We start from the raw sequence: 25473 nt of genomic DNA, 5'->3' as shown, positions 1-25473 counted from the left end.
CCCCAAATAAGGTGGATTTTAATTCAAAATATCAGTAACTCTATCATGTGAATGGTTGAAATGATTCAGTTGTCAGATTGGGTAGAACAATGAAACCCAGCTCTGCTATTTGTGAGGCTCATCTAGCAAATAGAAGAGGCTAGGAAAAGAGGCACACGAGTACAAAGAAGTCATACGGCTCAGATAGATTTTAACGTAAGGATTACCAGAGATAATGAAGGTTATCACTTCATAAGGATAAAAGGTTAAAATGTGCAGGAAGATACAACAATTGAAAATCTGAATGCATCTAAGAATATATAAAGCCAAACTGACAAAGTTGTAAGAAACAGACAAATCCACAAGTACAACTGTAGATTTTAGCATATCTATCTCTCTCTCTGAGAGTAAGCAGTCAGAAAACCAATAAAGATATGTAAAAACAAAAATAACAAAACTGACCCAATGGACACTTTAAAAGCTCTGTGTTCAACGAATACAGAATACTCACTCATCAAGAATACATTGAAAAAACACAGACCAAACAAATTTTACACGACTGAAGAATAACTGAACAGTCTGGGCACATATTTGTTACTCCTGCTATATTGGTAGTTCTTCAAAGGAACGGGAAAGCCTTTTCATTTCTGTTTTCTCAGCATCTCACGTGGCAACTGGCATTTAGTAGGCACCTTAGAAATCTGAACATATTTAATTTGACTAATGAAACAAACAAAACAAGTTGGCTCTGAAAATAGTGATTTCCTAAAAGAAATGATACATCATTTATCTAGCCAACAAAAATTACAGGAAGGGGGGCTTATCACTTTGCGAGGGGTGTAAATGTCTAACTATTACATTAATTTGTACACCTGAAACTAATAAAAAAAAATACAGGAAAATTTGCATAGTAATAAGCAGTATGATGTGGAAAGGAAGAGGGGGTAAAGGACAGGTGAGGGAAATATGGGGTATTAGGGAAAAGAAAAGAAGAGAGAAGAATGAGAAAAAGTAAAGGAATTACAGATTTAGGTTAGGAACCTGGGAAAAACACAGGCATTTTCAGTATTGGGGCTCACTGGGGGGAGGAGGAAAGAGCAGGGAGAGAACAAAAGGACAGGAAGCAGGAAACAGGTTTGTGATCTACTGTGACTAGAGGCGGAAATAGCCTGAAAATCTAAGATATCAACAAGAAGTTACTGGAGAGAAACATTTTCTATCTTATACCTACTCAGAGTTGATGGATGGGACTTAGGCAACTACTTGCAAAGAATATGTTCCTTTTATCACTTTATTTCAACTTTATATATTTGTCAGCTATTCTAGTGGAAAATGTTGGAGGTAATAGCTGAACCTATTATCTACAATGATTTTTTGATATTCATGTGCTCTAATATACAATGATCATATGAAAATGAGAATTACATATGCAATTGCAAGACAATGTAGCTAATTTGGAAAAAAGAACTCAAATTACAGCTGTATCACAAATCATAAAGTTCAAAGGGATTACAGATTTGGTAAAAGAAAACATAAAACCATAAAACTACCCAAAAAACGTAAGTAAACATACTCGTATGTTTTTAATCTTGGGATGGGGAAGATGTTTTAAACATCTCACCAAGGATAGAAACCATAAAGGAAAACACTGATTTGATTGTGCAAAATCTTTAAAATGTCAAAAGCAAAGTTAAAAGGGAAATTCAAAATGAAGAAAATTATGTGCAACATACATGATAATGGGTTCAGTCATTATTATATAAAGGTTTCTTTCAAATCCAAATCCAAAAGACTTAACATTGTTACTGAAACATGAGTAGAGGATACAAGCAGGTGATACAGAATAAAAGAAGCACAAACAGCGAATAGACAGGAAAAAAATGTCCAATGTTCATGGTAATCAAAGACATGAAAATGAAAACAACATGAAAATACTTTGTGTGGGTGTGTGTGTGTTTTTTGTAAAGATTAAAAATATTGACAACACCTAGTGATACCAAGATGGGGGAATGGGGGGGGTGGTTGGCACAGTAGTTCTGAATGGTTACCAAAACCTTAAAAATGCGTAAGTCTTGACCAGCAATTTCAAGTGTCGAGGAAATGATTAGACAGCTATGCAAAGATACAGGGTAAAGAATACTATTTGTAGTATTGTTTATACTTGCAAAAATCTAAAGAACTAAAATGACTATAATTTAAAATACCCAAATATAGGGGAATTGGTTAAGTTAATGATAATGAACAAAATACCATGCTGTCATTTGAAGAGATCTCTCTCTCTCTCTTTCACAAATACACAAATACACACACACACACACACACACACACGCACGCACCCAAAAGAAGGTTATGGATAGTATATAAAATAGGATCCAATTTTTGTAGGAAAAAAAAAAAAATCAAGCAAGAATGTATGAGTGTGTACTTAAAAAAAAATACACCCAAATGTCCAGAAGTTAGCTGTAGACATGATGGGACTACAGGTGTTTTTTTTTTTTTTTTCATTTGGTTTATCTATGTTTAACACGAAAATAATGAATAAAAGAACTTGTCACAATATGCACATCTAAAAGGCTGCTGGGAATTTTTAAACAATGGTTTAATTGAGTTGTACATTTATAATTTGTTCCCTTTTGGGTACATATGTTATACCCTAAGGAATCACTGGGAAAATATGATGGCTTGGCTAAAGCCTTCCAAGCGAATGTTGACCGTGGTCTAGTTGTAAACTCATGGAATAAAAGTCCCGAACTCAATCAAAAAGCTGCTCAATTAGTGTACCTAAACTGAGTGTCTCATCATTAACAGAGGTCAGTAAGAAAAGGAGTCAGGGAGGAGAATACCATAAAACTATGCTATTTTTGTACACAATTAAAATCATACATTGGAAGAGCCTTTAGATATTAAGATTGGCTCATTGTCTTGGGTCTTCTCAAAGAAAAATAATATCCGCGGTTGCAACATATCCCAATTATGTGCATATCTGTCATTACCACCCACATTTGGCAGTCCATTTCTTAGAAGGTGTGCATCTTATTTGTCTTTGAATTATTTGAATTATTTGCAATAAAGTTGATGAACTTTAATAAGCTTAATGCCTACTACTGTGCTGAGAATGCTACGAAAATATTTCACTTTTAAATATTTCTGTCTGTTTAAAATGTTTTAAAATAGGCCAATGTCCCCTGTTCTTTCCTTCCTGCCTGCCTTCCACGCTGCTTCCAGAGTGAGATCCAAGACCACTGGGATTTCTGTTTACCAGCATGGATTCTAATTCCTCATCATCAGGCCACGAATGATGACCACAGGACAAGCACATTGTGAAGGTTTCCTTCTGTCGTCTGGAAATGCTTTTAAGTTGCTTTAAGCTATACCAGACACACAATGAATATTATCTGCCTTACCTGGCTGTTTTCCAATCCCCTTTCACTTTCTCTTTTTCTTAGATTTCTCGCTTATGTATAAGGCCTGCGAATGGGGCCCATGAGAATGGCAATACAGCCCGTGGATAGAAATGGATTGTTGACTCATTTTATGGGGCAGTACCTGGAATCTCAGAAATATCTACTTGTATACATGTCTTCTTATTTCTCAATTCTGAGAAATGGCATTTGGATGAAAACAACTCCTAATAAAAATAATCCTTCCAACATGCCTTGTATTTCCCTCCAACTCAATACAATTATTCCTGTAAAACTGTATATTTCTCATTCGCATTTTCTGAGTGGCAAGAGGACAAACATTAAAGTGGATATTCAGTATTGACGAGATGAAACGTGTCCTAATTTTCTGTTCCCCAGAGACTGGACTGGTATTATGTAGGCTCTAAAGTGACTTATTTTTCCCGGCTCTTTTGAATTTCCTGAGACTCTTCACTAGAGTTTGAAAGTTCTTTTTCGATTTTAGCTCTTAAGTTACTTTTGTGGTAAATGGATACACAGTTTTACGAACAATCCTTCTATTATCTTTTCAATTTTGAACACGACACCAAAATATATATAAACAGTAAGACATGCTATAATTTCTCATCACCTGTGCGATAAACTGCCGTCACGTACCTAATAGGATCACCGTAAAAATAACTTTAGATTTCTGTCGGCCATCCTTGCCAATCTTTACTGTTGCAGACCGCTAAACAGTGTTTTGCCTCTCCATATTTTTCTCCCTGAAGGATCACTTTTTCCCTCCTATTTAACTGCACAGCAAGTTCTCCTCCAGCACTCTCTGTTGAATAAGCAAAGTCTCGCAGAGTAACCAACACCGCCCACAGCTGTGGCCCACAATGGCTCCATGCTGCTAACATTACATCTTTTGGAGGATTTGATCAGAGTGCCCTAACTGCTATAAACACTGGCGTTATTCATAAAACGTGCAGAAGGAGGGATTTTCAACAGGATTTCTTTACCTGTTTCCCCACCACCAAACAGTGAAATAAATAGAATGGGTCATGAGCTGTGTGGCCTGTAATACAAACTCACAGTGTGACAAGTCAATAAAGAGCCAATCCTCACCTCTCCAGCCACAGAGCCTCCGAGGTTAGCGGCAAACACCATTCGGATATGTCTGTACAGGGAGTTTAATGATCCTCATTATTCAGCTATTGTGTGCAAACACTATGAAGCCAGTTATCTAAATTATCAAAGTCTGACTAACTGGCTACTAAACTGCACACGAAGTTCAAAAGTCCCCCCACAATGGCTTACTTATTTACCCGTAAAAGTGAACAGCCCTTTTTAAATGGTAACAAAACGATGCCATAGGTAAAAATTATTGTGATCACCTCCATGAATTTTACATAAACTTCGGAACAAGGAAGTTCTCTAATGTTTGGGAGAAAAAAACGAAAAACAAAACACTGATGAAAAATATGTTCCTTAAGCCACAACTCACTTTCAAAATTTTAATCAATCTCAGAAATTGCGTGCACCTTTGGAAATAATACATAAAACAGATGCCCATGTTGTATTTTAAAGGAACCCCTCCTTACCACAAACAAAAAAAGACCACTGAGATTTCACTATACAATATTACTATCAAACCGTATAGTTGGGTCACTGGCTAACACAACATCACAGCTTTGCTCTCTTACTTTTATTTCATAAGTCCTGGAAATACTAAGCCCACGTGTGGCGGCCAGCCTCCTACGGTCCCACCCACTAGTCCTCCCACAAGGTGGGGTCCCCTCAGAATGGGGAAGCCAGCCGCTCTGTCCTGAGGACACCGAAGCTGCCGTAGGAAAAGGCGCGTGTGACCAGCAATTGAGACCTGATGCCAACAGCCACGCGTGTGAGCCCACAGCACATTCCTGGTGAGACCTTCCAACAATGGCTGCCCTGGGCAATCACTTGACTACAGAGCTGAGTCATAACCACCCAGATTCCTCACCTACAGGAAACAAAAAGTAATAAAAGTATATCACTGTAAAAGGCTGCTTAAGGGGTGGCCGGATGGCTCAGTTGGTTAGAGCACGAGCTCTGAACAACAGGGTTACTGGTTCGATTCCCACATGGGCCAGGGAGCTGCGCCCTCCACAACTAGATTGAAGATAACAAGCTGCCACTGCTGGAGGGGCGGTCGGATGGCTCAGTTGGTTGGAGCACGAGCTCTCAACAACAAGGCTGCCGGTTCCCGCATGGGATGGTGGGCTGCGCCCCGGGCACTAAAGATTGAAAACAGCGACTGGACTTGGAGCTGAGCTGTGCCCTCCACAACTAGACTGGAGGACAATGACTTGGAGCTGATGGGTCCTGGAGAAACACACCATTCCCCCGTATCCCCCAATAAAATTTATTAAAAAAAAAAAAAAAAAAAAGGCTGCTAAGTTTTAGGGTCATTTGTTATGCAGAAACAGAAGATATACCAAGTATTTAATTTATCTCATTGAGGTATACAAATAAATATTCAGACTTTAGGAGAAATTATATTTTAGACTATCAGTACTTAAAATGCCAATTGCAACACAGTCATTTCTATATTTCACATTTGAATAAAAGGAACAAATACCCAAAGACAATTATGAGAATCAGTTTTATGTTGATTCTTCAAATCAATCATTACTTCTTATTCTTGATCCTCCCAGCTCAACTTTTAGCATTCATATAATTATAACACAGCTGTAAATGGATTTAATTCCTCAAGCTCACATGGCTTGCCTCTTGAATATTTACATCATCTCACAAAATGGATATTTTATCTTGTCACAGCCCAAATACATATCAAGTAGCAAACACTTTATCTTTTAATTCAGGCACAACCTATTTGAAACATGAAACAAATTGCATGAAGTAATTAGAGGAAAATACAGCCACTGTAGAATCTTCATTTCCAAAGGAGATACCCAAATGATTATATTTTTACCGTCAACTATTCAAATCTGTACAATATCCTAAAAGGGTATTAATACTCAAATAATAAATGATGCATATGTCCTCATATTTACAAAAAGATATATTAGAAGGATAAGAAAAAAATGAAACAAAAATGGTAACCGATAGGGAAAGGAGTGTAAAGTGTAGAGGGGAAGGGATGAAAGCAAGACTTCTTTGAATACATCTCTTATTATACAGTTTCAACTTTGGAGTCAAGTAAATGCTTTACATATTCAGAAAATTAAATTAATAAAATTGCCGGCAAGTTGAAAATAAGCGGGAATGAATGAAACTCAATGTATGTCATGTTGGTGACACACAACCAGACAGGAAACAAAAGTCATTTCAGGTGACTTTAGGAGGACAATATTTTGGTCATATATCTACAGTGGATTTATTTTAAGAACAAACAGATTGAGAAAAATTATAATCTTTAACTTCATTCAATAGTCTTATCAATTGGAAATGACACTGTCAACTCATAATTTGTTTCTTTTCAAAAACACCTACTTCCTAGTTCTGTCCCTTGTCAAGGTCTGGGAGCAAGGACTTCCCAGGAGCAATGGACACTTCCGTACCAGACTGTGATTCCTAAGAACCAATCCTCACACGAAGGCACCAGTGTTCCTGGAAGGAATGATGCATTCCAGGTCTGCGGCAGGAAATACAGAAGATAATCCTGGAACATTGGTACCAGAAAGTAAGAAAGCTCTCAGAGATGAACGGGGGTTATGTAAAAATCCAGAAGACAACAGGAAGGAGTTCCCATTGGCCAAAACGAGACAATTTGAATATTAAAAAGAATAAGGGGAGGAGAAAGGAAGAGGGGGAGTCTTTCCAAAACCCAAACTCAACAATCACCACGGGAGGTAACAATGGCGTCAACTCCACCAACTTCTTACACTGAAATATGGAAAGTAGAAAGGAAGAATTAAGCTTTTATCCTGCTTTTCCTATAAGAATTGTATTTCAAAGTAACTAAAATGTCCTAGTTGATGAAGAAAAATTTGTCTTTACTGAAGAATTTCAACTAATAAACGTGAAAGGAATGATTGAATTTTAAAAAATCTACCATTTCACAATTCCTAATGAAATTACATTATGCGCCAACTAACATGCAGTAAGAAATAAATAGCAGCAACATATCCTTGTCAAAAAATGAAGTGAGTTTGATCTCATCGAATCTTTAGAAAGCTAAGTCTTTAGAGCTTAATGCCTGTTGTAGAGAGAGAACAGTTTGAGAGAGAACAACAATTTGAATAACAGCACAGGGAGGTAAACAGAGAAATCCCGAAAGTAAGGACAAATGATCTGCTTTCTTCACGAAGCAAGCCGAATGGCAAAAAGGGGAGACAGTGTGTGAGTGTGGAGCTTTAGATTAAAGGCACTTATGAAACATGTCTGCTTTGGATCATGATTCAAACAAACCAACCGTCAAAAGATATTTCTGAGACAAATGGAAAAATCTGAATGGGGAGCAGGTTTAGATAATAGCAACAAAAATGTTCACCTATTTGATGTAGGCAATAGTATTGATTATAACAAGAAAATGACAGTAGGCTTGGATTTGCTTGGAAATGCTCTAGGCGGGGAAAAAAAGTGAAGGATCAGGTCAAGCAACTGTGGCAAAACGAAATTTTTACATGTTCAATCTATGAGGTAGTGGGTATACAGAAGTTCATTATTTTTTTCTTTTGTTTGAAAATGTTCATCATCAAAAAAATTTTTAATGTTGGTAAGATGCATTTGATCCTGAATGACTGAGGATCCTAAGACACGACAAAGCCAAGGGCACACACGTGCTGCTATAGCAACAGAATATCACTGAACCTTCTCAGGGCAAAATGTGCTTTGGTGATTGGCCTTCACAGATCTTTGCTTTTATTTTTCCTCTTCACATTTCTCCATTTCCCAATCTTACAGATCAGTCAGGACTCGACTCAAATTCTCCTCCCCACAAGACTTTTCTAACCCTTCCTGGCTGCAAGTAATAACACTGAACTAGGTGTATCTCTGATAGGCGTTAACACTTTCTACCTTCTATTATGATTATTTATATCTATGTTCCTGTGAAGAGAACCAACAGCTGATTCAAGTTCATCATTTGTACCATCTCCTTCCACATAGGTGTACTATGTATACAATCAAAATTAGTATTTTTTAAATGTAGATCAGTTTTTAAAAAATGTAAACTGAGGGGTTTGTCCAGGGCCCTGTCTGGGCTCTTTTCAAAAACCAAATGCTCTGGAACGAGAACTTCTAAAAGATTTTGTGATTTCAGAAAGGCTTCTGCTTCTCTCAAGCAAATAAGAGGGTGCTTGTAGTAGAAAAAGCTAAGTCAAAGGAAACTGAACATTCAACACAGACGAGACTTCACTTTCACTCCTACTCTCTGAGCCCAGTCTACAGAGGAGGATGTTACCTAGTAAAAGATGCTTTTAAATGAAAATATGCTAAAGTTGCAAGTTAACCATAAAAGATAAACATTCATTCATTCTAGAATTAAATAATATCCAAGTATTTTGAAAACATTAAAAGCAATAAGATGACATTCACTGAACTTGAAAAATGAACAAGATTGTGATTGAGATTTGTATCTCACTGGAGTGTTATACACTCAGTTATTACTGAAGTCATGCTTGGAAAATCCAGCACCACTACTTTAAAATATATTAAAATCTGATAATAGCTGCTGTGTCTTCACCAAAAATCACCATGCTTCAACATAAATTCTTATCTTCCTCTGTAAATAGCAGGGAAAAAAATATATTTATAGCATGTGATATATGTACATATACACACACACACACACATATGTATTTTTATGTGTGCTAAAATAAGTAAATATATCACATACATATTCTATACTCCTGACAGTTTATAAATATATACATATATATATACACACACATTTAATATATACAGTATGATATATATCAGCTTCTGACAGTTATAGTATCAGTCTCCTCTTAGATTTATGTTTGATCTTATATCTTTGATAATAAAAATGATCTTCCAAAACGAGAGGGAAGAGAATTTTAACAATTTGTTTGGAAAAGCACATGTCCAATTGTTAAACTGCAAAATATGAGATGAGATGAAAGGATATGTTTACCCACACACCCCAAAAATAATTTAGTTGAAATAAACTCAATAAAGTACTTAATGAGCAATCATTTTGGTTGCTTTCGCATAGAAAGGACTTTCATGAATAGTAAGTTTTGAGAAGTCAGAATGAGAAGAGGAAGTTATACAGCCTTTCTCTCATCTAGTGGGAAGGCGTGGTGAAGGTGAGAGGTTGTCGGATGAGAAAATACAAGGCCCAAGGACAGATATGAGAAAAAGGAAGGAGAGGAAGATACAGAGGAGAGGCGATAATGATAGGAAATAACAGGCGGGTGGAGGGGGGAAGCAGGAGGGCTGGGGATGAAGAGCGGCACAGGGGAGAAGCTGACCCTAAAAGCAGGGAGGGTGCCGTGCTCCTTCTTGGAGCCCGGAGGACAGCTCTGAGGACAGATAGTTTTGGAACCCAAAAGAGGAAATCCAAACAGGCAGGGGTCACGCAGCTAGTCCGTAATTCACAGTGACATACATATCCCTTAACCTATGTGTTGAGACTTTGGCACCCACATTTTTAAAAGGCTGTGATATTGTGAACCATAGACTTTATGCAGTGACACGAATATCCATCTGTGAGCTACCAAGTACAAAGGCGGGAGTGGGACTAAGGAAGAGACATCACACTATGCCCTTCTAAAGTATTTTCATATTACTATAGCCCCATAAAATGACAAGAGATAATACAAGGCAAAGAATCTAAATTGTCCACGGGGTTGTCAGTAATCACAAGAGTGCCTAAGCGTCCTCAGTAGGTATGCATTCTTCTTAAACCCTAGAAAGTGTGAGTAGTAGTTTGATCTTCAGGAGAAATTATGGTCAGATAATATCCAAAAGGTTACCATGGTATAGCTAAATTATCTCTGCCTGTCACAGGTTAAAGAACATTTAAATTCTGGAGGTTCACATCAGCTTTTTCTAGATAACAAATCTTAAGTACCTCCCTATATTCACTCAATTAGTGATCTTGCGCCTCGATAACACTGCAGAGAGGAACTTTCCAACTATCATTCAAATCATATCTAAAAAGGTGGTCATAAATATTTTAAAACCTAAGTGAACTAATAAGACCTAGGCCCATTAAGGATAAGATCTTTTACAACAAATTAAATAAAACAATTTATTGAAGTCTGGACTCCAGATAAGCTAGATTTACTAGCTGACCTTTTATTCATTTAAAGAACAAAATTAGCTCTAATTGCATTAGAATGGAACCCAGTAAATTTCCCCAAGTCTTCTAATGTGGCATCTGTGTAAGGACTGCTGTAATTGTTTACAAGTAAGATGGAAATGCTTTGATGATAATCTTTCCACTTGTTTTACTGTGTAGTAAAAGCATTTCCCAAAACCTAAAGCCAGTTTTTCTGACAGTGTACTATTTTTTCTCTTAAACATACTGCATCTTTGGTGTTAATGAACAAGCTACAATGTGTCAGGGGAAGAAGTTAAACTCGGAGACGTCATCACAATTTTCGGTCAGTAAAAATGAGAGAGTAACATAAGGAGGTCAAGAACTCCTTGTCTGGAAAAATCAGAAAAGGGCTGAAGACCTGCATAAGAAAAATTTTCACTATCTGCTTCCTCTCAGAGTTACAACTGAGACAATGGGTTTGAGTGTGTTGCATTTATAAGTACAATAAGGTAGCCAGAATAGTGGATGCAATCCACAACTTTGTTTTAGTTGTTCAGCTGCTAGGAAATTTCATGTGTAATGTTACCATCTTTCATTGGCATTAACATTAAGTCATTTGCTATAAATTTTAAACATAGTCATTCTTAAGATTTTTTGGTCATTGTTCTTTTTATTTAGCTTCTAATATAGGCAAAATACCTATGAAATGTTTCAGTATCAGTGGCAAGTTAACCAGGGCAAAACAAAGCTATCAACACTTTTCAATCTTTTTTTTTTTTTTTTAAAATCCAAAGCAGGCATTTTTATTGGAAGGGAAACAAACTAAAAATAGAAAAGCAAAGGGCCTTCCAAGTTTGATGGATGATGCTCTGAAATGTTCTGGACTTTACTGCTAAAGGATCCAAAGGATCATTTTGTAAAAACCAACAAGCTCCTTTGCTCTGCTTCCTCAGTACGCTTTTATAAAAATACTAAATCTGACTACCTTTTCCCTCTATAAAATAAAATGAAATGAATTAAACCCGTTGTTTTTGCCTGCCTTTCATCCCTTAACCTGGTAAGCGAGTCCTCCTTTCCTTCTGGAACCTACCATTTGCCCTCCAGACAAAGCTGTCTCCCCTGCCACTGGGCGGGTGAAGCAGGCTGGCCAGCGGAGTCTCCCATGGGGACTGAGAATGGATGCAGTGCTGGGACGAGGGGTTTCACCAGCGATATCGAGCACTAAGAACCGTATCAGCCGCCAGCAAGTTTTACCATTTTTGCCACCACACAGAGGCAGGATGGAGAAAAAGAAAGCGAGCGGAGTCTTAATGACACTTTTTAAACCCTAGATACTGCCTCACCTGAAGTCAAATACACCCCCTTTACTTTGTTCCTTTAAGCTAGTCTGATTTGGGTTTCTGTCACTTGCATCCAAGAATCCTGACTCACACAAAAAGAAAATGAGAGTGTTCCAATTAGAAATGAGAAGACTCTGTTTTATATCCTCTTCACTGAATGTGCTTCTGTGCTGCCGTGTTTCCCCAAAAATAAGACCTAGCAGGACAATCAGCTCTAATGCGTCTTTTGGAGCAAACATTAATATAAGACCCAGTATTATATTATATTATATTATATGTTATATTACATTACATTATATTATATATTATATAACACCTGGTCATACAGTATAGTAAAATAAGACTGGGTTTCATATTAATTTTTGCTCCAAAAGATGCATTAGAGCTGATTGTCCGGCTAGGTCTAATTTTTGGGGAAACATGATAAATACCCCTGGGTAGGGAGTTGGTGAAAGAAATCGTCAAATAAAAAAATAAAAAATGCCTTTGCATCTGCTGTAAAAGTTGCTATGGAAGACACTGTTCCTGCTAATCTGGTTCCACACAAAAATGAAATTTTAAATTTAGTGCCTTGGGAAACTTTGTCTCTCCTGAGAAACTAAGAGATACTTCACTTGTTGCCTTATTGCCAGAAGCCATAATCCTATTTGATATGCAATCATTTGCTTCTTTTTTCCTCTCCTTGGTCTTACTTTGCTATTTTGATTTTTTAGTAACTTAATTGTATGTTCTCTCTCTGAGTTACCCTCCACTTGCTTAGGCTGGATATAAGTTATATATGAATAAACAACATTTGAAGTATAGAGGGAAAATTCAGACAGTGAAATAAGAACCATTTGCTATTATTTCTCTCAAGAACTTAGCACTAAAACACCACTACACACGTTTCACCCTGTTAAATGTCTTTTGGTGAAGTCCGGCTACATCTAAAAATATAAAATGGGTTTTCGTAAAAATATTTTAAATGATTATTTTGTAATTGCCTATGATTATTCTCTGCTTCTAGTTGTAATGTCAAAAAGTATTAATCCGAAAAGTTTGAATCACAAAAGGAAAACATCTATAAATATTTTGTTTTTGAAGAGTAAACAAATCCTTAGGCTTCTCAAGATTAGTGTGCAAAGTTTCTGCTCCCATTTTCATAGTATAGATAAATAATTTAGATACCCCAAATATTAAAAAGCCCCGTCCCAGGCAGAAGCTAAACTCTGTAAAGAGTAGCAAAAACCCAAATCACTGACACGAAAAGGAAAGCATCACATTTTCAGTACCTCTTCTAAGAGAGGTACCTGATCAATGAAAGAATTTCCTGAATTGTAAGCAATCTGATAATATTCATGGCTGTATTAACACTAGAAATAAAAATTTTAGCAGAAAGAAAACTATAATTGCCAGCAGTAAAGTGGTCACTGAAAATATTTCAGCATAATTTGCATATTTTGGAAAAGGGGTTATATTTGTAAAAGAGATTATCTATTGTGATCCTCTGAGTCAAAAGAAAATTTAGAGTCATTGATATTAATACTGTTCTCTGAAAGGCAACAGTAATGATTCTGTGTCACTTGATCAAATATGCTATTAGATATTAATTGGAAAAATGACCGAGCATTATTGTATGCTTGAAGCGTACCAATTAATTCCCTTTTCTTACGAGGTCATTGAATAAGGGCAGCAATGTCCTGACAGCAGAAACACCAGCTCACAATTTCTCCAACACAGTGAGCCCATCGCCCAGTCTAATGTAACTGACAGAAGAGCTGCCCCACCCAAGGGGAGATGGAAGGAGTACGCGGAGAGGAAGACAGAAGCTTCCTTTCCAGTCCCACTGAGAGAACAGCATTAAAGGGGAATCTGAGAAATGTGAGGGAGGAGGAATGCTTACTCCCCTAACTGCCACTCTTCACCCCAAAATCTTTAGATATATTTACATTTTTTCTTAATACTTTACCAGTATTTAAAATCACCTTTATGAGAAGCTCCTTTAACAGAATTTTGAACTTTATAAATTATAGCCACACATTTAAACTTAGAAAAGTTGTAGGTCCTATTCTTCCATGTCTTGCTTCACAATTCTATCTAAACAGTCCCTGCCCCTAAATACTCCATCACCTTACTTTGCTCTATTTTCTTCATAGGAATGAATGAATGCATGCATGAATGAATGCCATAAGTTAGCCCGTTCTTCCTACACTTGCTCAAAACCAACTAGCTCAGTAAATGAGAAGATTGGGATGACAAATAACATGACAACTGTGTGGCCACTCGCCCCCCCCACACACTAGTTGTGCTCTTTGTCACCAAGTCCAGTGGCACCTCAGACTCCTGATCAATATAGGCAGTTGTTTCGGGGAAAACTTGATTGTCAGGCCAGACTCAGACATGTTGGCAATTTCCTTGAATGTGCTGTTTCTTCCCATTGGTATTACTCCAATAAACTTTACAGGTGCTGATATTGTAATTTCAGGTTAGTATTTTAGCGTCCTCTTCAATACAGACTGAGGGAACTCTGGATACCCATTATTGAGGTACACGCTAAAGGAATTTGAGGTGTTTGCAAAGTCACCTTGAATTTTAACACTATCAGGAGGAGGTACTGACCCACCACAAGACCCTTTAGAATATAATTTCCAGGCATGTTCAATCAAGACAAACACAAGGTACCTCTGTCTTGCTTCAAGGAACAATAACAGAGACTAGAGGAAATAATCTAACCTCAAAGTACTTTCCTGGATCAAGGGCAGAAGACATAACTTCTTTATTTAAGAAGATTTAGAAACTAAATATTGTCTTAAAGATCTTTCAATGAGAGGGTATAATTTGAACCCTGTAAAGCTTTTTTCCTTTTCCTATAATTTCAAAAGACTCTATTCTATGCCTGTTTTTCACCAATAAACAACCCCCTCCCCAGACTATTCAACCCCCCCTTTTGAATCCTAGACTGCTCATTAATTTCACTTCAAAAGAGTATCATTACACCCCCAAGTGCGTCCAAACTAAGTAAAAGCACATTTGTATGAATCTACCGTCTCTTTCCCATTGTCACTGCCATGAAATAAGCCATGTATCCTTATGCTACAATAAGAGATTATTTTTAATTTCAGGTGGCATAAAATATTATTCTTTTAAATTTTTCTCAACTATTCTTAGCTTGCAAGCCATACAAAAACAGGCATGGGATGGATTAGGCTCATGAGCCATAGTTTGCTGACCTCTGATTTAGATTAAAAAAACAAACCAAACAAAAAACTTTACTAAGTTACATAATACGCTATTACTGTGTTGGGCCTCATTTTCTCTCATTTTAATTTAAAATGTAATATATTTTACTTAATTTATTCTGTTATAAGTACTTATACATTATAAGTATTTCCATGAGTCTGACTTTTGTCAAATGATTATTATTCATATAACATGGGGATTATTTACCTAAGTATCTGCAAGTTCACATGTCATATAATGTTACACAATTTATCTAGAATGTCGGAGCATTATCATTTTCCCAATACTGGACCTTTTCTTCCAGAACAATAAGATCTATTCCTCACATCTTCCAATGTCTTAGGTGTATCAGTGATTTATTGAGAGGAGAAAAGTAGTCAACAGAATGACTGAAAAATGTGTAAGGATGGATGAGATGATTATTGTCGTCAATGCCTTTTTACGAACCTTACTTCTCTAAAGGGAACGCAGAAGCCAAACTTGTGTGTGGAGGTAGAGACTCAGTAATGGTGAGTAATTGAGCAAACAGAATAAATATGAACTGGTAGGAGAAAAGTATTTGTTGAATGATAAACAGAACATCTTCCCCTTAGAGACAGGAGTTCAAGTACAGAATTTCCAAGAAGACAGTATTAATAGTTACTCTGCTTGGGTTTCCTTGCTCATCAGCCTCTGTCCTCTACTGGTTGAGGGATAAGGATAAATTTCTTCAAATTTTTGTTGGTAAGATAGAGGGCACCAGGCATACCAGTATCTGGTCAAACAAGAACTGAATCTACAGTCTTTTTGTTACATTGTCTAAGCTTGTCAGCCATACTACCACCCACTGACTAGGTTTCTACTGACACAAACAAAAAGAGGACTGTGGAAATTATACAGATAATTTAGGTAAGAAAAGAACGAACAACCTGGATTTTCTTCTTTCACTTGATCTTAGCCAAAAGGCCGAGAAGTGATTGGATTTTCTTCTTTCAGTCTTCAAAAGAGTATACACTCTCCTAGAAGACCAGATGTGCTTCTATTCTACCATTCATCATAATGATAACAGCCTTTTATTAACATTGCATTACATGTGGAATTAACAGAGCAGTAGCATAAATAAATAAAACATTAAGATGGAATGAACCACTGAGAACACAAAGCATGTTTTCTGTTGTCTACCCTACCTATTGTATAAATCCGTGGAGAGGTCCTACTTTCATTTTTATGGTTAAAAACCAAATGAAAATTAAATACCCTGTAAGCCTATTTTCTACATAATATTTGACTGCAATGTAAACTAATCCATTTTCAGGTTTACTGGTAAAAAATAAGGTTGTAAATTTGTACATTTAACTTATGAAATTCATTTAAATGATATATAGTATGATTTTAGAATAAAGAGAATGATCTCAACATGATTTACAAAAAAAAAAAAATCAATGTTTTATCACCTTATTAGGGTCATGTAAGAGCACTGCAAGCCTTAATTCATACTTAATAAACGAATAAAAGAAACATAGCCAACTAATTTACTTAAAGAAGGGTGGGCTGATATGATGATTCCATGAAAATTAACACAAACAGCACACAGGGTTTACATTTTCAGTTCTGTTAACAAAAAACAAAAACAAAAATAAAAAAATAACAACAAGAAAGCAGACAATTAAGACTTCAGTTGTTATTATTATATATCTTTGTTTTGGCAGTATCTTTGGTACAGAATAAAACCATGTACCATCTGAGAAAGAAAAGAATCTCTTCTTTGTTATGGTGACAGACAATACATATCGGGAAGATATAACATTATATCTGCCTGAGTGTAATACGGCATTTAGTCTATTCAATACAGTTTCTTAGTGTTCAGGTAACGAGAACCGTAAAAACCAGGCAGAAACATCATGTGCTAGTCTTTAAAAACAGAGAAAAAGAACAAGTAGGAAAAAAAAAAAAAGGATCCCATATTTTAAATAAAGCAATATGCATTTACTCTGAAAGAGAAAGCAATAAAAATTTGAAAATGAAGAATTCTCAAAATAAACCTTGACCTTACGTGTTCATATCTGGAAAAGGTGTGTTGAGTTCTAAATCCATTGGGAAAGTGTAGAGAAAATTCAGTTCAATTCATTGCATTCTAATTGAAAACGTTTATACTTACATCTTGTCTTGGCCAGCACCAACTCGGAGAGTCAACCTGGGGATAACTGGACTTGGGGCTGGAACAACTGGCTCCACTTTTATCTGTGGAAGTTAGAACATTCTAGTTAAATATGTACTTTTTTTTTCAACAGAAGTACCTCCTACTTCCCCATCTCCACAAACCAGATAAGCAGGTTTAAGCCTCAAATGTGTTAACATGCTAGATGCAAAGATAATCTGGGCTCTCTAATGTTTTGATTTCTCAACGGCTGACGGCTACCTGGCATCCTGAGATATTCTACACACTTTAATGAAATGTGGCAGTTATCTTTGTATTTTCTTAGTTTTGGATAATTTCTTGCATTTCACTGATAGCATTTTTTTAAACAAAAATTGTTATCTAGACCATTTGGTGGAGCATTTAAGTAGTTGCCAGACCTACCATGAGTAGAAAAAAAATACAATGATATCTCCACCATAAGGTAAAAGACATCTATCTACTTATGGGACTTGAAAAACATTAAACTCATCTTAAATTTGCACTATCATATAAGAAACCTGAAACACCAAGTGTAATTACAGCATTAAACTGTTCAATTTTTTGGTTAATAGTACAAAGATCTGAAATATTGGAAAAGAAAAAACATACATAGTTTTAGAAAGGATTTGTGGTGAAACAATGGCTCCTAAGTTAAGTGTCTCACAAATATTTGAGCTAAGAGCCAGAAAGGGAATATACAAATTAAGTAGGATGTTAACGGGGTTTTTCATAATTCTGGGTCTGAAGATCCTACGGTGTAATAAATATTTTAACTATACAATCCAAATTATTATCTATCAGCGTTTTCAACAGGGGTTTTATTGCCACTTTTGGTGGGGCGGTTTTTTGTTGAACGGGACTGTCCCAGGCACTGCCAGGGACTTAATATCCCTGGTCTCGGGGTACTACTGTATACACACTGCTAGTCACTATGACAACTAGTAGCAAGCCACTGATTATCTAGTTCAAACTCGAGAACTAATTCATCATGAAACAGCTTGGTGGTTTTAAAGGAGGGTGAATATGTAACATAATACTCAACGTATTGTGTCATAGGTCTGACAACTACGTGAACTTAATTGTCAGACCTCCTATAATATATTGCACGTTGTTTTCATATGCTTTTACCTGTCCCCTTCCAAAGTTCATTTTTAATCCATTGTTACATCCAGATGTAAGACTTCGACCACTGGGCAGGAGGCCTCTCAACTCCCCATGAACTTCTCTGCATCCCCAATTACACTAGAATCCATCTCCTCCTGTCTTCTAAAGAACCCTCCTCCATCCATTAGCTTTTTTATTTACAGCATTTTCAACTTCTCAGTTCCATTCACTATTTTCATCTAGTTTTTGAATGTGCTTGACTCTATCTTTTGAAAAAAACTACCTTCTCTTTAATCTCCAGCCAACAACCTCTCACATTTTTCAGTCTCCAATTCACTGATTCCTCAACCCACTCCAATCTACTTTCAGCCCCAACGTTGCCACTAAAACCACTTTTTCTGGACACCATTTCCTCATGTCTCAGCATGGTTTTGCATTATAGATCTTGCTATGCTCGCTCCTTCTCCTTTACAAAATCCTCTGTTGGGCCTGACCTTACTTGGTCTTCTCCTCTTGTCATTCTACAGTTTCTTCAGTGATCTCATCCATGTCCATAGTTTTAATTGTAGGTGTTAAATATGTCATGTGTTCAAACTCTACCCCCCCAGACTGGCACTGATTGAACCTCAAGCCAAAACAGAATGTTGCCCACTGAACATTTTCAGCCATGTATCTTATGTCTATTTCATCTCATCATATCTAAACTTTAACTTATCAACTTCCCCACAAAACCCTCCTGACGGTCTCACTTCTGGCAGATGGCGCCTTCATTTGCCAAGTTCTTTGGACAGTCCAGTCCAGTCCAGTGGTTTTCCTCAGGGCCCTATGATCTATGGGATCAAGAATCACTGGAGTGGTGGCAGAACAAGACCCATGTACAACTAGTTCACTTTCTCCTTTTTTTTTTTGGTTCTTTTTGTTTTTGCACAAAGAGTTCCATCCACATCTAACCAAACTGGAATGCTCCAGTCTATTTTGTAAACTATTAAGGCTTCTGTATTCTTCTCACCTTCCAGTATTATCTTTGGGATGACAAACAAGTATATCCAAAACAAACAAACATTTATAAACCACTAACTATGTGCCAGGCATTGTGCTTGGTTATTTTTCAGGTGTTCTCATTTAGGTTTTGTAACAAACATGTGTGGTATATATTATGGTTTCCACTTTACAGGGAAACTGATCAAAAGGCAATCATTTGTCCTTTCTTTTCCATTTCCTTTCTCTTTTCCATTCTAAGGTTACACAAATAGTAAAACTAGAATTGAATAGTTTTTTTTTTTATTCAATGAATGGAAAATTATATAACATTCCTAGATTTATTCAATTCTAAAAAATTTTCGGGTCAGATACTCATAAGTGATGAGGTATTGAGAGTAATATTTCTTTCTCCTTCAACCCACAATACTATTATTTAAGCATTTAAATAACCCTTTCTTAAGCTTTATTTAAAAATCAGGCTGTTTGCTGTTATACCCTTAAAAAATATACTTTACTATTATTATGCTTCACACTGTACGTTTGGTCCATTTCTACGACCATACTACACCACAATTATAACTCACACTTGTACAGTACTTTACAAAGTGCATCCCATGCACACGATCCAATGTAATCTTCACAACCCTACATAAGGTAGGTGTGGAAGGTATCAGCATCCCCACGTATGGAGGGCTCAGGCAGAGTAAGTGGTTTGCCCAGAGGTACACAGTGAGTAACCAAACGATCTCAGTCCAGGGCTCCTGACACCAAATTCATCCCCTGCTACCATACAGCTCCTCGACTCTTTGCCACACACTGAGTCTTTTTTTTTCTGGCAATGCTGATGTCTTGCATGGAGCTGTTCACTTTCTCTGTCAATGTATTTTACGATGACTGACATGTACTTTGTGAGATGGCGAGGTTTGGTTGTGAAACATGTTTTTCTCTATGGAAGGCTAACTAGATATGGAAATTGAGATGAACTTTGACCTCACCACCACACACCTCAACTTGGTCGGGTTTTTGACGCTGTCTTAAGTGGCTTGGCAGGGCAAAAGAATCAAGACATGGTCTATTTATGACAAAGAATAAAAGTTAAATGATACCCTGTATAAAGAAAATAAGCAAACAAAAATGGAGATACATTTTATAAATCAGATTAAAAATGGTATAAATGTGCCCTGAAGACAACAGATATTTAGTAAATCTGTTGAGTTAATAAATGATTTAGAATCTGTTATCTCAGCTCAAAGTTTTACCTGTAACGAGGATGACCATATCATCCAAACAGTGACACCTTTGAGAGTGAAAGCGGGCACTATTATTTACAGCACATAACAGGTGCAAACTGGACTGTCCCAGACAAACCAGGACATCAAATACTTTAATTTCACTGTTAAAGACGCTAAATCAGATTTTAACTTAAAGATAAAATTCAAGCAAGTATTGAGAAAGGTTAACGAGGACGCTAATAATATAGATATGGGAAGTACTTCTAAATAAAAATTTCTTACCAGACTTTTGTTTACATTAACTTTATCCAGATGCCTACCAAAATAAAGTTTTCTACAGTCATAAAACAACTTCTCGTGTGTCCTTCCCAGAAAGCCACAAACTAAATGACAATTACTTCAATTATTTAAACAACATGACTAAAGCCACCTTTTAAGGGCATGAAGCCCAGACCTGGGGACAACATGAGATTCTAAGGGTTAAAATAAGAGAACAGCACTTGAGAGACGCTGAGAATTGGGGCTCACAGAAGAGCATTTACAGTGGATTATAAGCTTCCCAATTCACCAAAGAGGCAAAGTCCAGTCATATAAGACTCCTTTGTAGCTAACTAAAAATACATTGTCAGTGGATTTGTCCAGTTTTATGTATAAGCAATACTTCTTTCACCTGAACTAATACTAGTAGTCATATAAGCCCCTTATTGCCATGTGTTGCATTTTTTTTGCTAATCTTCAAGGATTTAGCTTCTTTGCCACATACCTCAGGGCACCAACTGATAAAGCTCTAACTCTCCATTTTTCCAGGACACCAGCAGTGCGGCCTTGCAAAAAATGAAAATCGCTCAAGAGATTTAAAGGGGAAATTTATTTTTAAAATCCTGACTTGAAGCAAAGAGGTGGATTTTTAAAAAGCTTATCTATAAAGAATCAGTTTAAATTTAAATTCTATCTTGGAACTCTTTCATGCATTCCAGCTTTAAAGTTTATCTTCTGACAGGGACTTTCTGCAAAGGTAATGGGCAGCTTTGTCAATATAATCTGGCCAAGTTTTTATTTTCCATTTTTTTTTTAATGTTCAACTTCTTTCATTAAAGAAAACCCCGTATGTGTGTGCTAAGTAGGGTAGCAGCAAGCTTTGCCAGCACTAGTTGAGATTCCCATCTATACTGGCCTGTCAGAAAAATACCCAGAAATAGTCCTGATGAAAAGCCAAATTTAATAACCTACCATTATGGATGCTCTGCTATGATAACTGGTAAGCATCTTTTTGTCTTTCTTAGCAATTGAGGTATTTACATTATTTCCATTTAGAAATATAGTCTAACTAAATAAACACTCATACACTGTTTAAAATATTAAAAAGACAGGCAGGAAGGAGCGCTGCTTTTGTGGTCAAATATAACAAGTGGGATCCAGCAAGGATGAATGAAATAGAACCCAGGCTTTCATTAGCGCTCAGCGTTCACTCATATGAAGACTTGGAGATGGCCTTTGGTAAACTATAAATTCAAACATACTCATTTAAATATTATTACTGAATATTTGTTACTGGTTTCCTCTTGTAACACAGTCAAAAGAAACAGGAAGGGAATATTTCCCCTTTTTACTGGATTATTTTACTGACCGAAAACCCTTTATTTCACTTGTTAATTAAGAAAGCTGATGAGAAAAGACTGGAAATGAGACATTACGTTAAATAGAAGGGAAAACGATGAGAACCTTTTGTTAAAGACACAAACCAGTAGGACTATTTATCATTCTCTAAAGAACAAACTGTTTTTAAGTTCAATAAAAGATCATTTGGGGACAAATACGAAGGGATTTGGGGATAGATTAAAGAAACATTCAACATTTTTAACTGTTTGATCACAGAGGTCATTCAAGTTTTGAGGGCCTCCAATGCCTGCTCCTTAAAATATGGCAGTTGAACAGCTCTTCGACGTCTCTTCAGGGACTCAAGTTTTCTAAAATCATGTCACCTTGCCCGGAGTGTGAAGCCATCAGCTTCTGTCAGGTGGCTGGCCTGAGAAGGCCATGTTGGGCAATGGGACACAGGCTTGGCTCTGAGGGATGGGGGCTAAGTCTCAGCTCTTCCATGCACGAGCTATGGCGAGCTCCTCAACCTTTCTGTTTTTCTCAAGCTGTACACAGGGGCAACAGCACCAAACCCGCAGAGCTGCCGGGAGGATGAATTACCGAATCCTGGCCAGGTCTGGCAAGTACCCAGCGCATACACTCAGACAGCGGCAGTTGCTAATATCATTTATTCCTACCTGGGTTAGTTCATTCAGTAGCTGATGCTAGCTCAAACAGAAACAATTCATCAGTCAGTAGGATAAAAATTTGCGGAATCCTTTATAGAATCAATGAGCTTTCCATTACAAGCAAATCTGTCGTCTCTGGGTTGATTATTAACATTATTGGTTAGCTGTAAGAAAATTCTGAATTGTTATCATTACCTACTCATCTTAAATGACACAAATTTGTCTTGTTTCCTATGACAAGGCAGAAGAGAAGGCCTACTAAGCCAAAATACTCTTAGAGAAGGTATGAAACCAGTGCTTTTAGGCAGAGAGGTAAACCCTGCTTTCTAATAACGCTCTTTCCCAGTGTTCAGTGGGAGGAAAGAGACAGTGAAGGAAGCAGAGGGTCAGAGCGGCTAGGGGAGGCTGGTGGGTACCCAATGAGTGGTGGAGCTGAACTTAGAGCCCAGTCTGACGGCCAAAGCCCTTGCTCTGTGGGCCAGCACTGGGCTTATTGATTTACAGCTTGTGACTTCATCATTTTGGGGGTGAAACCCTACCGTGACTTCTTAGATTATACTCAACTAAGAGCATAAAGACGTATTTCCAAGTTTGATGAATGGATTTTGGTTTATCTTCTATATAAGATTATATGTACAACTGTTTGATTCCACTAACATAAATGAGATGTTTCCTTATTTATTTACTTAAACATTTTTTTTCACTTATAGTTGACATTTCTTATTTATTTTTTAACAGTGATCCTCCTTCCAAAAAAACAAAAACACTTAAAAAACTAAGAGTAAATTTTAATTAAAGTCATCCTGTAACATTCATTTAGACCTCAAAGATCCATGGTTCATAAATTAAGTCACGCGATCCACACACTGACACAAACACAAATGAAAATTTTAAACTGCTCTGAAACGTACTGTTAGGTTCCTCACTGCTGAAAGCCATTATGGTGACGGTTTGAGACTGCTCAACATAATTGCTCTTAATATGTTGTCCACAAAAAGTTTGGTTCTATTTTAAAAGGTGAAAGACCAGACTCTAACCTTGACCAATACATGTTATTGCCCATAAAGGGGGACGGAGAGATTGTGCATAAATCACCATAGTTTGGACTATTACCACTACTAGAAAAACTTTTCCTTCTGATGGCCCATCCCGGAACCAGGTGCCTTGCATACATTGTTCCGCTTAATCCATTTTTTATGCAGTGTAGGCGAGTGCAGCGGTTAACATCAGTTATGGCATCTGACGGCCTGGGCTGAAAGGGTGCCTCCTGTTCAATCTCTTCCTGGGAGTGTGATCGTGGCATGCTTCTTAATCTCTCTAAGTCCAATTTCTCATTAAAGTGATAATAATTATAGTGACCGCCTTACAGAGTTGTGGTAAGGAATTAAAGTTATACACAGTATTTAGCATGGTGTTTAGCGTATAGTAATTACTAAATAAATGTTAACTGTTACTGTTCTGCTGCTTTTAAAAACTGATTATCATACCCCTGCTTCACAGATGAAGTACCTGAGGATTACCATGCAGACCCCCATTTAATGGTACTGTTACTGGTTCTTCTACTGACAAACGTGGGTGTGGCTGGTGAAAACCTTACAGGTAGGAAAGTAACTAGAGGGGATCATCATTTTCTTGTATTAAAACAATGCCCTTGCTGGCTGCTCTGGGTCAACGTCCGTGAGAGTTGTTCCTATGAGCTGGTCGGGATGAGAAGAAGAAAGAATGAGACCGTGGCCCGCGTTCTTTTGGCGGAAGACATTTTCTTGGGGGCAGCTTAGATACGACTCATTCTGACTTACTCTTGTCGTCTTTCTTCTGTGGATATGTAACAGATTTCTTAGATCACATGGAACCCAAATCGGGGGTCTACTTTCATTAACTCATACGGCTTGACACTTGGGGGACTGGAGGTGGTTAAGTGGGGTTGAAAAAGAAGTCAATGTTTAAGTCAATATCTCAATTTCTACTCCTTGTTGACGGCATGTCCAAGGGTTGCACTAGCTTTTATCCTTCCCTATCTACATAAAAAGCTCAAATTTAAAAGAATGCCAAGGAAGCAGAAATAATTTGTAAACTCCGTAACCATAGCGGACTCACCCTGTCATACGTAAGTTAGCTTGTACAGTCCAATGAAGCAGCTAACTCTAGGTTTGTACCTTTTAGGGGTTGGTTCAAAATGGAGTAACACTTGCCAGCACCATCACCATCGTCTCCACTTACTGAGCATTTACCTACGTGCCAGACACACAGCACTAAGCACATCTCAGGGGGTTACCTCATTTACCCCACACAAAAGTAACCTGCCCAATTTCACCCAGCTAAAAAAGCCAGGATTTGAACTCAGGTTTAACTCTAATAATTGTTTATTATTTTTAAAGACCTTATAAGATACCTGACTTTGTAATTTTGTACCTTTTGTCATTTACGCAAACTATAACCCATCAAAACCGACACAAGCACTTGTAGGCTTCTAGTAGGGGGACTCTGTCCAACTCGGAACTGAGCCTTTGCCTCCAGCCAAGGGGTTTTTCTTTCCCAAAGTCAGGTAGATGCTGAGGAAAGGCACGGACTGCTGT

General features: G+C 37.1%; 1 protein-coding gene across 1 annotated transcript in view; it reads right to left on the bottom strand.

Moving 5' to 3' along the window:
* The window catches only part of TAF3 (TATA-box binding protein associated factor 3), a 147357-nt gene that overhangs the window by 11032 nt on the left and 110852 nt on the right, over positions 1–25473 (bottom strand). The window contains exon 4 of the mRNA XM_033100610.1: positions 17293–17375. Coding sequence (XP_032956501.1) covers positions 17293–17375 — 83 coding nt within the window. The remainder of the gene's footprint in view (positions 1–17292; positions 17376–25473) is intronic.

The sequence above is a fragment of the Rhinolophus ferrumequinum genome, assembly GCF_004115265.2.
Source record: "Rhinolophus ferrumequinum isolate MPI-CBG mRhiFer1 chromosome 5 unlocalized genomic scaffold, mRhiFer1_v1.p scaffold_110_arrow_ctg1, whole genome shotgun sequence".
In the NCBI taxonomy this organism is placed as follows: Eukaryota; Metazoa; Chordata; class Mammalia; order Chiroptera; family Rhinolophidae; genus Rhinolophus; species Rhinolophus ferrumequinum.
This window is presented reverse-complemented; position numbering and strand designations above follow the sequence as displayed.